Genomic DNA, 13,899 nt, shown 5'->3' with positions numbered 1-13,899 from the left:
AAATTCAGCGCTAGAATTAAAAAATTTTGGAAAATCCAAAAGTGCACTCCTCATAATCTCATTATTCACAATAAAATTGATTAAAATAAAATATAAAAAGCAAAATAATAAAAAACTGAAAACTCTGTTATGGTTTAGTGGAGCCATAATTCTAAGGTGAGAAAAAAAATACTATAATAAAATGCATAGATAGATACACAAAAAAATTCACAGTCATATATTAGTTTTTTATAAATAACTAGAAAATCGAACGCGCTTGGCGCGCTTCTGTAAAGATGTTTATTATCGACAATTTAATTAATCAATATTTTTACAAATTTAACTTATTAATATTCGTTAATATTAATATTAACAATTAATATGGTAATCGTTCCCATGGTAACCGTTGCCATAGTAACTGTTGCCATGGTAACCGTTGCCAAAGTGGTCACCATAGCAACGAAAAGCGACAACAATGAAAACGTCACATCAACATTTTAATGAAGGATAATTTAACGACAATAAATTGAACGCTTATATTAATTGAGAAAGTCCTAAGTGTGTTACTTTAGATAATAAAAAAAAAAAATTATTCCGGTACGATCATTTTTTCGAGCAATTTCCCTGTCACATATCCCAATCCCTAAACACAGCTACATGGACGTCCAGAAAAGATTATTTTTAATGTTATTATTTACTATGTTAAACAAAATAATTGTTATTGAAATATATTTTATGTGCCTGACAAATTATTTGACTTGATATTAGTACGCTCAGATTAATCTATAAGTGCGATATAAATAAAAAAAAAAATCACTTTCAGTTTCGAGAAAACTGCTTTTTTTGAAATGTCGAGAGTAGAGCACTATCTCAACGCTTCGCTTATGAGGCGTGTAAAAAAAAATTAATATACAGTTAAAGTAATATTATACTATGAATATAAATTTATATTTGCGTTTATACATTAAAACAAACGTGTAAATTTAAAGGAGAAGGAACACACCTTCAATCCTCTCAAAACACCGAGGCTGAGAGAGAATTAATGGACAGCACAGCTAAACAGCATAACGATTTACTAGAACAAAGTAAACGTTACTCGTATATGAATACTGACAATCAATTGCACGCTGGACACGCCGGCGGCACAAGCATATCTTCCTGTCAGAATACCGGTGGTTATACGGATACTTTGACCTATAAGAAATCGGTGAGTCATTCAATTAATTATTCCAACACACCACACGCCACACACTACTCGCCGAAACATCCAATATTGATATTCAATCATTCATTCACTCCGATCGAACTTTCATGCTTATTATTCTCGTTCTACTCAAACTAGAAAGAAACACCCTTTTATTTATGAATCGTAAATTTTTAATAAAAATATTTATTCTTTATTTCGTGCTTCTAGATCGGGTACTTGAATTTCGAGAGGCAAACAACGAGTATCGCCGCGGTGGGGATCGCTAATGGCATGATGGTCTCCTGTAATAAATTACGGTCTGGTTTCGACAACGTCGGATCAGTCACGGGGACCTTCTACCCTCCCGTGGCTTCGCCTCATGATCAGACGATTCATTTCAACAATCCTCAGCCTTCCAAATCTACTAATTACTCGATGCAGTCCAATGTCGAGAGTAATTACAACCAGGTTCAATGCTCCAATCGTCAGCAGAATGTTAATATGAGGAACTCCAATGAACAATGTCCGAGTGAGTCTTATTTTTATTTTTACTTACACTTTTTCATACAACAAACTACACAAACTACTTATTCTTTATAATTATGGTCACTAAATTTTTTATATAATTATTAGTAATATAATTTTTATCAAATTTCAAATTTCTTTTCATTTTTCTTCATTAATAATTTAACAATTATTTTACATCTCTTGCGTTGCTTAATGGTAAAAAATACCAATTGATTGATCTTGATCAAAATTTTTATTTTTAAATTAATCATTTTTATATTTCGAGGATATAAAAAACCATTAATTTTTTCTTTCAACCCACTCTATCTCAGTGAAAGTTGAATTTGTTTCGATAGTCAATATAGACACTTATTTTACTTCATACCTTCAAAAATTATGAAGCTGAAATAGAGATCTGAAAGTTTTGATTTTCTTCTGAATAGAAAAACTCAAAAATTCTCAGATATTTGTCAATTTTGGTACCATAAATTTTTTTTTTTTTTTTTTTCAAAATTAAAGATCATATTTTTGAGTAAATCTTTTAAATTTAATGGTTTGGGTACTAATTTCACTCATATTAAAATTTTCTTCTGAAAAAAAAAACTCAAAAATTCTCAGATATTTGCCAATTTTGGTACCATAAAACTTTTTTTTCAAAATTAAAGATCATATTTTTAAGTAAATCTTTTAAATTTATTGGTGTGCGTACTAATTTTACTCATATTAAAATTTCTCTCTGGCATTCAAGAAACTATTTTATAAAACTTTCAATTTTTATAGTCAAAATTTTCAATTTAACAGCGAAAAATTGGAATATAAAAATAGTTTTTCACTTTTTTAGTTTAAAAAAAAATTTTTAAATCCAAAAGAGCTTACTAAAAAAAAAATTAATTTTCCATTATTTCAGTAAATGTTTACATTCCTAAAATCATAAAAAAAAATTAATATTCACTCTTTTGGCACTAGTAACACATGACTAATTTATGACATTAAAGTTAGCAGTCACTTGATAATTTTTTAATTTTATTTAACAGAAAAATTTTTGACAAAAAATTATTTTTTAAAAATTGCATTTTTTAATTTTTTAAATTTCTACATGTCAATTTTTTCTTCTTTTTTTTCTGCCATAATTCATCTGTTGAAAAAATTCTAAAAATTATTAAATATCTGCTAAATTAATTCTCATCTAATCTATAACATTAAAGTTAGCAGTCACTTAACCATTTTTTAATTTTACTTATAAACACGTTTGTTCAAAAAAATTGTTCTAAAAAAATTGCAGTTTTAATTTTTTAAAATTTCTACGTCAATTTTTTATTCTAAGTTTTTGCTATAATTTATTTGGTACAAAAATTATTAAAATCATTAAATATCTGCTAAATTAATTTTCATGACTAATTGAAAAAAAAATCATATAATTTTCTCACTTTATTAACTGGAAATTGGCTTTCTTCAAAAAATTCATCCGGATTCAAACAAAAATTGAACACCCAAAAATCTTTGGATCCAAAAACTAAATCTTAAAAACTTATAGCAGTATCCCACCGATACCAAATGCCCCACCACCAAGACTACCCCGACACAGGGCAGAACCAGCACATGCTAGGTCACCTCGAGCCGATGGCGGAGGAGGATCAGCAGGAGCTGCAGTTCGACAAGTACTACAAGTACCCCTCGCACCCCTCGATCGCCCACTCGAGCATGATGTCTCAGAACCTTTTGGACAGCAACCACAACTACGCGAGCGACTTGCGCTACTACTCCCTGCACCCCAGCCAACTGGACGTCCTGAACAACCAGTGTATCGAGGAGCGCAAGGACAACCACTGTATCGCCGTCAACATTGGACACACGATAGAGCAGTACCACCAGAACGTTGACATGATTAAGTACCAGGAGGCCCAACATCAGCACCAACAACATCAACAACAGCAACAACAACAGCAACAACAACAACAACAGCAACAGCAACAACAGAATCAGCAACAACAAAATCAGCAAAATCAACAAAACCAGCAACAAAATCAGCACAATCAAAATTTGGAACAAGCGACCAAGACCGACGATGATTTCAGCGTGATCCTTGCAGATGTCCGTAAGACTTGCTACAGTAGTTAGTCGAGACCGTAAATTTGTTTAATTAAAGGCCGGAAGTTACGCGAGGGATTTTTATTTTATCTAATGAAATGAAATATAAAATGTTAAGAAATTGTTAAAGAAATCTAGAAGAGTTTCTACTGCATGGTACTGCACTAAACTCCGTAGTAATATAAAGAGTAATGTTATGTATGTACTCGAGGTTGTATTACTGTTGTTACGCAGTAGAGTTTATCTCTAGATCTCTCACCTAACGAATTTCGTGGTATCTTCTGAGGAAATAATAGTTTCCTGCTGTAAAAGTGCTGCCTTAATTCTCATGCTGTACAAGATAAGATGTATTTTTATTATTATTATATTTTTTTTATTATTATTATTATTATTGTTTTTTTTTTACTCACTTACCAACTTTTTACTCTACTTATTTAGTAAATAATTCTACTCCTATTGCATAGGCGTTAATTTTTAATCGAAATTAACAGATAAACTTAAATCTTTTGATCTCGACGTGGGAAAGATTTATAATATTTTTTAACAATGGGTAATACGGATAAATATTTTTTTTTTTAATGGAGTTGCTCTTGAGCAATCGAGGAAATTGTGTAAACTTTTTTTTAAGTACTAAATTATTTCGTTTTTGAGTACTTAAAACGGTCGATGTAAATTTATAATAGATATTTTTTAATACTGCACTTGCGGTACTTATTATTTTTAATTATTATCATTATTATAATTATTAATTAATTATTAATTATAATTAATAATTAATAATTATTTTTAATTATTAATTATTAATTGTAATTATTAATTATTAATTATAATTATTAATTGTTAATTATTAATTATAATTATTAATTGTTATTTTTAGAGTTATTGATATTAGATTATTTGTAGTTATTTTAAATTATGTGCAATGGAACAATTGTATGGTCTTATTAATTTTTTAATTAGAATATTATGACACTATTTTTTTTAATGCACTATTTATTTATATATTTTATTTAATTACAATTTTATTAAAAAATCTTTTTTTTACTTTTTAAATTCGTTGTAATTTTTTTTTTCGTATAAAATAGATCTCAACAATTTGTTTACTTAATTAACAAATAAATAAATTTTCAAAGTGAAAGTTTATAAAAATAAAATTATTTCTTTAATTGTAAATAATTAAAATTTTTTACTGTAAAAAACTTTCGACTTGCATTTAGTAGTTTAAAAAAAAACTATGAAGATTATAAATATTTTATAAATTGTTTTTTTTTTTATATTTGATATAATATAATAATAATAAATAAATAAATAAATTGATGTTAAACATCGCTAGACAATTATTAAAATTAATATTACTCGTTAACGACGTATGCAAGACAATACAGACTTAAAAATAATGTATATCTATAATATATATATTATACATAAAGTAAAAAATGAATGAATAAATATATTTTCACGAGTAAATCCTGGTTTGTCAATTATTTTTATTAAAGACATATAAAAAAATATGTATATATGGTTACAACAATGTATGTGTAAACGAAAATTGTTACATAATTATTATTACATATATTTTATAAATCATTTCGTGTATATTTATATATTTATATATTATATATGTGTATAGTTTAATAATATCAATAATTAATTTTGTTCTCCGGCGATTAATGGAAAAAAATAGACAGTAAGAAGAAATTTCTACAAACAAATAATTTTTGAGTAAAATGTTTTTTTTTTTTTTTTTTTTTTTCATTAAATCTATTAAAAAAATCCCTGCAATATTAATCCTATTTACATTTTTTATTTACAATTTTAAGTATTGCTATTTTTAATATAGTTTTCTTCATTTAGAATTTCATATAATAATTTTTATTTTTATTGACTTCACATTAGTGTCAACAAAGTGACAAATTTATAATTTTTTTTTATTCGCTCGTCGATAATAAAATCATAATCAATACCAAAATCGAATCACCAAAATTAGTATCAAATTATCCAAGAACACGAAAAAAAAAAAAAAAATAGAACAATTACATTATATAATGTAACTTGGCGCTTCGTTATGAAAACTGGAAAAATTACAGTTTCAGATTGTAATTATTACAGATTTTATAAGAATTACACTGTAGAATGTAATATTTACATTGAAAGTTCTAAAAATGAACATTCAAGGTTTGAATTTAGAAAAATGTTATTTCGAACTGTAATTTTTCTAGTTTTTAATACGACGGGACACTTTTTACTATTTATAATGTAATTTTTCGAGTTTTCTTTTTTCCGTGAAATCATCTATAAATTCAAAAAATTTATATACTTCACTGGAAATTATTACAAGTATGAAATGGACAGATTAACAGTCTTGTTATAAATGGCTCGCTAATAATGGCTATCTAATTATTATGACTTTTTTTTTCTTTAAAAACAATAATTAGATACTTGAAAATTATCACTGGAAATATTCATCACATTTTATGTTTAAATTCAAATCATTCTTTAGCCAATTTAATTTAAAAAATGATATGGAATGTTCAAAATTTAAACAATTTTAATTTCCTTTAAAAATTTTTGAAGCTAAATAATTATATAAAAATTTTAATAAATGCCTAATTAAATCTTTGATTAATAACGATAAGTGATATGATAATAATAAATTTTTTAATAACTCTAGTGTAGAAAAGAATAAAAAAATATTGGAAAAACCCGCGTAAAAAATGAGTTTGTAAGTAAAAAAGTACTCACAAATTAACAAAACCCCATACATTACCCAGTACAATTTAAATTCAAGTATAATAAAAATAACCATTAATCGGTTATTGGTTCTTAGTCATGGTTCGCAGCTAAGTCGAAAGCATTAAATGCTCAAATATATTTTTTAAAAATACATTTGCCTTTAGTGAAATAGATTTTTATTATTAAATTTTATCACTAGTAGGATTGTAAATGTCAATCATCCCAAAGACAGTTTTGTTTCTGTTTAGCTTGATAAGTAAATATATAATATCTCTTGCAAGTTTTTATACCGCATCTGTACGGTGAGACAACTTTTTTCCCATCGTTTTTACTTTTGCAAAACTTTAAACCACATGGATACCAACCGATGCATAATTCAAGGGAACACGAACAAGGGACTGACCAAGTTGAGGTATCCGCGCATTTGCTCATTGCATTTGATCTCGATGTTGAAATTACAGAATTATTTTTAATATTATTATTATTGCTACTACTACTGCTAATATTATTGTTATTAATAATATTATTACTGCTACTACTACTGTTGTTAATATTTAAATTTTGTATCATTGGTGATGTAAAATTACGAACCGCAGAAGTAATGAGTGACTCTGCAGTCCCGGGTCTTTGAGTCCAGAGTTTCAAATCTTCATTCCGTGTAAAAGTAGACTCCGCGGCTTCTGAGCAAAATGTCGAAATGTGCTTAGATATCACCAAAGACTTGCTGATATCTATGAATAAATCCATTGTATAATTAGTGTAACCGCGATCTTCCTCGGCGACTCTGACTGTTCCGGGATTCTTTTGTCTCAGCTTGGACATCGCGTCCGATGATATAAAATCCGTTTTATAGAAGTGATTTACAAAACACAATACTTGCAATTGATTTTGACCACGCTCTACTTCCCCTAATATTACTGCTCTTATTATTTGTACCTCCTAAAATATATTATTAATGTAGATTATTATAAAAATTTTATTTTTATTTTTTGTGATCATATTTTTGAATTATTTGTATAAAAAAAATTATGCAAAATTTTTATAATAATTTCATTATAGTTAGCAATCACTTTACCATTTTTTTATTTTGTTTAACAAATAAATTTGTTCCGAAAAATTATTATTAAAAAATTGCATTTTTTAATTTTAAAAATTTTTGCGTACTAATTTGTTTTTTGGCGACAAAAATTATCAAATAAGGTAAAAGACCCAGTTATTGACACTCGCCTAGTTGTTTGACACTTGCAATTTTATTCTAATAAAAAAAATTAAATGTTCTTAAAAAAAATAATACTGAAGTTAGCAGTCAGGTGACAATTTTAAAAATTTTTTTAACAAATCAATTACGATAAAAAAATGCTTCTAAAAATTTTTACTTGTAATTTTTATTAATTTTCACATGTGGAATTTTTTAACATTTTTTTTATATTAATTTAATTACTGTAAAATTCTAAAAAAATTTTTAATATCTGTCAACTTCGGAGTCATTAAAAAAACCAATTTTCTTAAAATTTATAATTCAAAAATTATATTTATTAATTTATTAGAGTTGATTTGTTTTTTTTTAATTCAAAAAAAATCGCAAGGGTCAATAACTGGGTCTTTTTACCTTATCTGCTAAATTTTCATTTTAGAATAAAAGTTTTTTATCAAAATTTATGACACTAAAGTTGACAAACATTAGAAATTTTTTTCATAATTTTAAAACAATGAAATTACTATAAAATAAATTAAATAAAAAAAATTCCACATGTGAAAATAAAAAAAAATCTATTAGTGGAAATTTTTAGAAGCATTTTTTTTATTGTAATTGATTGATTATAAAATAAAAAAAATTCACAGCTGTCAGTTAATTTCAGTATCATCAAAATTCACAATGACATTAAACTTAGCTGTCACTCGACAATTTTTTAATTTTATTTAACAAAAAGATTTCCAAAAAATTATTTAGAAAAAATTTCATTTTTTTTTTTTTAAATTTCTAAATGTCAATTTTTTTTGTCATAATTTGTTATAAAATTTTTAAAATTATTCAATATGTGCTACATTTATTTTCATAAATCCACAAAAGTATTATAAAAATAAATTAAAAAAATTAACTTACATTTCTGAAGTCAATTAATTGTGTCACCAAAGTTCCATCAGATCTTTGAAACTCTAGAGTAATAGTATCTTCAGTAACATTTGAAACAATTGTCTCTGGAAAAACATCTCCACCCTGAAAATAAAAAATAAATATTTTTAATTTTATTCAAAAAATTAACTTTTATTTAAATAAAAAAAAATTATTAAAAAAAACCTCTCATTTTTCTCAAGCTGTCATTCCTATTTTTTATTTTTATAAAAATTTACTATAGTATATTATAATTTAACTCAATTTATAAATTATTATTTTAATAAATTATCTTAATATTCTATCGATTAGAAAATTCAATAAGTTGTCAATTGTCTAATGCTTTATAACAAAATTGTAAACTCCGAAATAAAAAACAATTTATTAAAATTAACAATTAAAAATAAACTGTCTTATTTTATTTTTATTAACAATTAATTATTAAAAATAATTAAAATTTTTTAAAAAATAAAAATGACAGCTCCAAAAAGTAAGGTTACGTTTGACGTTTAAGCTGTCAAAGAGAAACTTAAAAAAAAAAAAACAAACTTACCTGATTTTTGACGTTTATCGAAAGCAAAGTAGTGCAAAGTCCGCAAGAATAAAACAATACCAAAAATATTCCAAAGACTTTGACAAGTTCCTTCATTTTTTATTGATGCGACCCATCAATCAATCAATCACTTAATTAAATAATTATTATTAATATAATAATAGCAAGAATAAAAAGAGTAGAGCAATAATAAATCACTGATAATAATTAATAAAAAATAGTCGCGGTAAGCGACAAGTAAAAAAATTTACAAAATTACATTTATGTACACGCTTTATTATTACAGTCCATAGTTCGCGTACTTGTCATTGTCATGTATAGAAACAGTACTTGTATCTTGTGTAGTTGTATGTACTTGGACTTGTACTCCGCTTGACTCCATATTCCGCTCACAATAATATTCTGACGCTCGTGAGCGCTCGTAAATGTTCGGCTCGGAGCTATTATCACAGTTTTAAAAATTTTAATTACCCAAAATTTTATATTTTCACCAAAAAAACTGGAGTTTAATAATTAAAAATAAAAATTTATGTACTTTGTAAAATAAATTAATTACTGTTAATTTTTATTCTATTGTCAGTGTAAAAATTATTTTAGTTTAGTTTAATTGTGTGGGATAGCGCCACTATCCAGTGTCATTTGTTATTGATTATTTTTTACTGATTTAAAAAATAGATTGTTGCTATTTATGAAATTCTATTATAAGTACTCTATTTTTTTTTTTATTAGTATAGCAATAATAGTCATGATAATTGGAAATAAATGTGGGATTGGTTTTATTGAGACATTAATTGGAGAAATGTCAATTGAATGCTAAAAATGTCATTGTTAATTTATTTATACTAAATGTATTAATTATTTGTTTTGTAATTTATTATTAGGATAATTTTTATGATGATACTAAAGTTAGCCGACGTTCAAAAATTTTTCTATTTTTTTTAACAATTAAATTGCAAGTAAAAAAATTATTTTAAAAAATTGCATGTATAATTTTTCAAATTTTCTACATGTGCAATTTTTCTTTTAATTTTATAGTAACAATTTTTTTAATAAAATTAATTATAAAAATTTTCACATGTCGGTTAATTTAATTTTCATATTTTTATGTCATCTACAAAATTTTAGAATTTTTAAACTATGACATTAAAGTTAGCAGAATTTTAATTTTTTTTTAACAAACAAATTTAGGTTGAAAAATTATTTCTAAAAAATTGCATTTTTTATTTTTTTTAATTTCTATACGTCAACTTTTTTTTCTAAATTTTTTTGCCATAATTTATTGACACTGAAGTAAGCAGATAATAATAAAGTTATCCGACATTTTTTATTTTTTTATTTTGTTTAATTTATTAAATTATAACTAAAAAATATTTTTAAAAAATTGCACTTATAGTTTTTGAAGTTTTTAACAAATGAAAAATTTTTTTTTTTTACTTTTTTGTAATAATTCTTTAATAAAAAAATTTTTGATTTTTTTTATTAATTAAATTACAACTAAAAAGATATTTATAAAAAATTTATAAAAATTTTGAAATGTCGGCTAAATTAATTTTCATTAATTTATTTGTTAAAAAAATTCTTAAAATTATTAAATATCTGTTAAATTTTTAAACTTCATATTTTATAGAGAAAATTAAAAAAATTTAGTGAAATTTGAAAAATAAACTACAATTTGTAGATGAATTTTTAAAAACATAAATTTCTTTATATTGTTGCATTTTTTTTATTTAAAAAATATTTTAATAATTTTTTGTTTTTTTTTTTTTTTGTAGAAATATTTAATTTTCTTACTAGAAATTTTAAAATAATTAAAAAAATGTTAATAACTGTTTTATGAAATTAAATAGTTGAGTTTCTGAATAACGCCTTGATTTTTAAATAATTAATTCCTTAATTTAAAATAAAATTTATTAAAAAATTATCAAAAATTTATTAAAAAATTATCAAAAATTTATTAAAAAATTATTAATAATTTATTAAAAAATTATGAAAAATTTTTTTCAATAGAAAAAATAATAAATTTTAGATAAAAAATAAATATTTATCATTGTTGATAAAAAATAAATCCTTGATTACAATTTTGCGTGTGACTTTAGTAGCCCATCGGAATATATAATATTCCAGAATTAAATCACACGTGTGCAGGACGTCACATTCATATGACGTTATTACAGCGGCTCACAAATCATTCGTCAATATAAGCGACTCTTGAATCCTCGGTTCGTCCAGTACAGGCTATTTATAATTTTGGGAATCGAAAATTCAGAGTTAATACATGCGAGCCACCGAGAATTATTTATGTCGAAAAATATCGATACTTATTTCCAAGGTCCTGAAGTCGAAGTTAATATTTTACGATCTCTTAAAATTGCCCTATTCAAGAAGAAAAATATTTTAAGATTTTTTTTTTAATAATTAATAAGTGCAAAAATGATAAATAAACTAGTAAAAAAAATTTTACCGGTTTTACTTGACGCTCTCGATTCCGGAGTGTCATTTCTAAAAGAAAAAACTAATTAGAAAGAAAAAATTCATGAATGAATGAATATTCCATTAACAAGTACAAATAATGACAAATAAAACCAATACCGTAATTGGGCTCGTAAAATTTTAATGACCGGTGGCGTTGGCGGTCTCTCTATCGGCGTTAGATCATAAGTTACGAGATGAGTATAAACTGGAATCTGGGATATAATAATAAAAGACATATTAACATTACCACGCGGAGATTAATTTTATTGATGTACTAATTAAATGGAAAATCAATGATCGATTTAATAAAATTACTCTCTTAAAATGAATCAGTGGAATTTCACTGTTTCACAGCTATAAGTATACCAAGTGGTAAACTTATAACTGTGAAATATTGAATATATCACTAATTTCCAGTGATTTTCACTATTTCAGATTTAGAGAGTAGCAATTTATAAATTAGTTCTGCCTTTGACTTATGACTATGATTACGATTGACCTGATTGAACTTACATAGGGCAAAGAAGTATCCATGACTGGACGGTTGATGTATTTGATGTGATTATTATCGGAGCTCCCGGGTTTATCTAACTTTGGATTATTTTCGCCATCACTCTTGTTCGATAAATTTTTTTTTGAATTATTTATTTCCGTGCCTAAAAATATGTCTTCCAATGGGGTATTATAAGAATCGATACTGCTATTTTTACTATTCATGCTTTATTTTTGTAGCTTAATTAATTATTTATGCTCATGAAGTAGATATTATACTGTCTCTTTATACCCTTTGTTATGCTTTATTAGTTTAGGGTTACTTATATGCCCTTATAAAGGTTATATGTATAATGTAACATGTAAACAATGAACCTAGCAACCAAAATTTTTGTTGATTCTTATTTGAAATAATAATAAAATTTTTTAGTTTATAATATTTTGACTGAAAAAATTAATAAATATCTTTTTTATAAAAAATTTAATTTGCTACAAAAAAATTCTTTTATCATTTTATCATATTTTAGATATTTTGCCCAAAATAATTTATCACTCGTAACCGTGCAGTCACTATGTGACTGCCGGGACTTTTGAACTATAAATAAATAAAATTTTGCTTTATTGAATAATGACTTTTGTTAAAATGCACTGTACTTTCTTAACTATTGATGTTTTTGAAGATATAAGCTCATCCCGATGTTACACTTATCAAGAGGTTTCGTTTGAATACCAACATCAATTTTTCATATATTTTATATATTATATATATGTATATATGAAAAATATATGAAAATGCATGTGGGTACTCGAATGAAAGCTCTTGATGAGTGTAACATCGGGATGAGCTTATATCTTTAAAAGTATCAATAGTTTATAAGATGCAGTGTCATTTCTTAATTATTGACATTTTTAAAGATATAAGCTCATCCCGATGTTACACTCATCAAGAGCTTTCATTTGAGTACCCACATGGAATTTTTTATATATTTTATATATATATGGTATTTGTGAAATATATAAATATATAAAATATATGAAAAATTGATCTGGGTACTTAAATGAAAGGTCTTGATGAGTATAATGTCGGGATGAGCTTATATTTTTAATAGTGTCAATAGTTCACAAAATACAAGGTCATTTCTTAATTATTGACGTTTTTAAAGATATAAGCTCATCCCGATGTTACACGCATCAAGAGCTTTCATTTGAGTACCCACATTAAATTTTTTACATATTTTATATATATAGTATTTGTGAAATATATAAATATATAAAATATATGAAAAATTGATGTGGGTACTCAAATGAAAGGTCTTGATGCGAGTAACATCGGTATGAGCTTATATCTTTAAAAATGTCAATAGTTCACAAGATAAAAGGTCATTTCTTAATTATATATCTAGAGATAGAACATTTTCGAATGCAGCCTAAATACTTATCATCATAAATTGACTATGAAAAGGAACAACTCCAGGACAAGACCTTTCTAATGATACCAAATTTAACCATAAAAACCCATTTTATCATATAAATACACTGGCCACAAAATTTTGCTTATTCTCTTCATAATGTAGATTCAAAAATGTGTCATCATTCTTATGATTATTGAATTAGAAATATGCAATTTCTCTTATTTTTATTTAAATTAATATTTTGTCTTAAAGATCAAAGATACGAAAAAATCAGAATCCTTTTTTTATACAAAATTGAATTTCCGACAAAAAAGGTCTCTTAATATTTTTATAGCTTCAATATTTCGCCTAAAATAATTCATTT

At 25.0% G+C, this 13,899-nt stretch overlaps 3 protein-coding genes across 6 annotated transcripts in view; 1 reads left to right on the top strand and 2 right to left on the bottom strand.

The window, feature by feature from the left end:
* The window catches only part of LOC123259167 (putative transcription factor SOX-15), a 33,583-nt gene extending 29,637 nt beyond the window's left edge, over window positions 1-3,946 (top strand). For 3 of the 4 annotated variants that reach the window (XM_044719467.1, XM_044719466.1, XM_044719465.1), the window contains 3 exons: window positions 969-1,186; window positions 1,394-1,694; window positions 3,207-3,946. In XM_044719467.1, the coding sequence (XP_044575402.1) occupies window positions 969-1,186; window positions 1,394-1,694; window positions 3,207-3,790 (1,103 nt within the window). In that variant the 3' untranslated portion in view covers window positions 3,791-3,946. The remainder of the gene's footprint in view (window positions 1-968; window positions 1,187-1,393; window positions 1,695-3,206) is intronic. The other variant, XM_044719468.1, reaches the window with a different exon arrangement.
* Window positions 3,947-6,665: 2,719 nt separating this feature from the next.
* Window positions 6,666-9,585, bottom strand: LOC123259197 (out at first protein). Its single transcript, XM_044719534.1, has 3 exons — window positions 9,160-9,585; window positions 8,598-8,711; window positions 6,666-7,432 (listed from the first exon to the last, which is right to left on the bottom strand). The coding sequence occupies exons 1-3, from the start codon at window positions 9,253-9,255 to the stop codon at window positions 6,707-6,709; spliced, it is 936 nt and encodes a 311-aa protein (XP_044575469.1). The 5' UTR covers window positions 9,256-9,585; the 3' UTR covers window positions 6,666-6,706.
* A 1,608-nt stretch (window positions 9,586-11,193) lies between these two features.
* On the bottom strand, window positions 11,194-12,540 carry LOC123259212. The gene is made up of 4 exons (XM_044719553.1): window positions 12,145-12,540; window positions 11,749-11,843; window positions 11,621-11,658; window positions 11,194-11,532 (listed from the first exon to the last, which is right to left on the bottom strand). The coding sequence occupies exons 1-4, from the start codon at window positions 12,346-12,348 to the stop codon at window positions 11,522-11,524; spliced, it is 348 nt and encodes a 115-aa protein (XP_044575488.1). The 5' UTR covers window positions 12,349-12,540; the 3' UTR covers window positions 11,194-11,521.
* Window positions 12,541-13,899: the final 1,359 nt, after the last annotated feature.

The sequence above is a fragment of the Cotesia glomerata genome, linkage group LG2 (genome assembly GCF_020080835.1).
Source record: "Cotesia glomerata isolate CgM1 linkage group LG2, MPM_Cglom_v2.3, whole genome shotgun sequence".
NCBI lineage: Eukaryota > Metazoa > Arthropoda > Insecta > Hymenoptera > Braconidae > Cotesia > Cotesia glomerata.
This window is presented reverse-complemented; position numbering and strand designations above follow the sequence as displayed.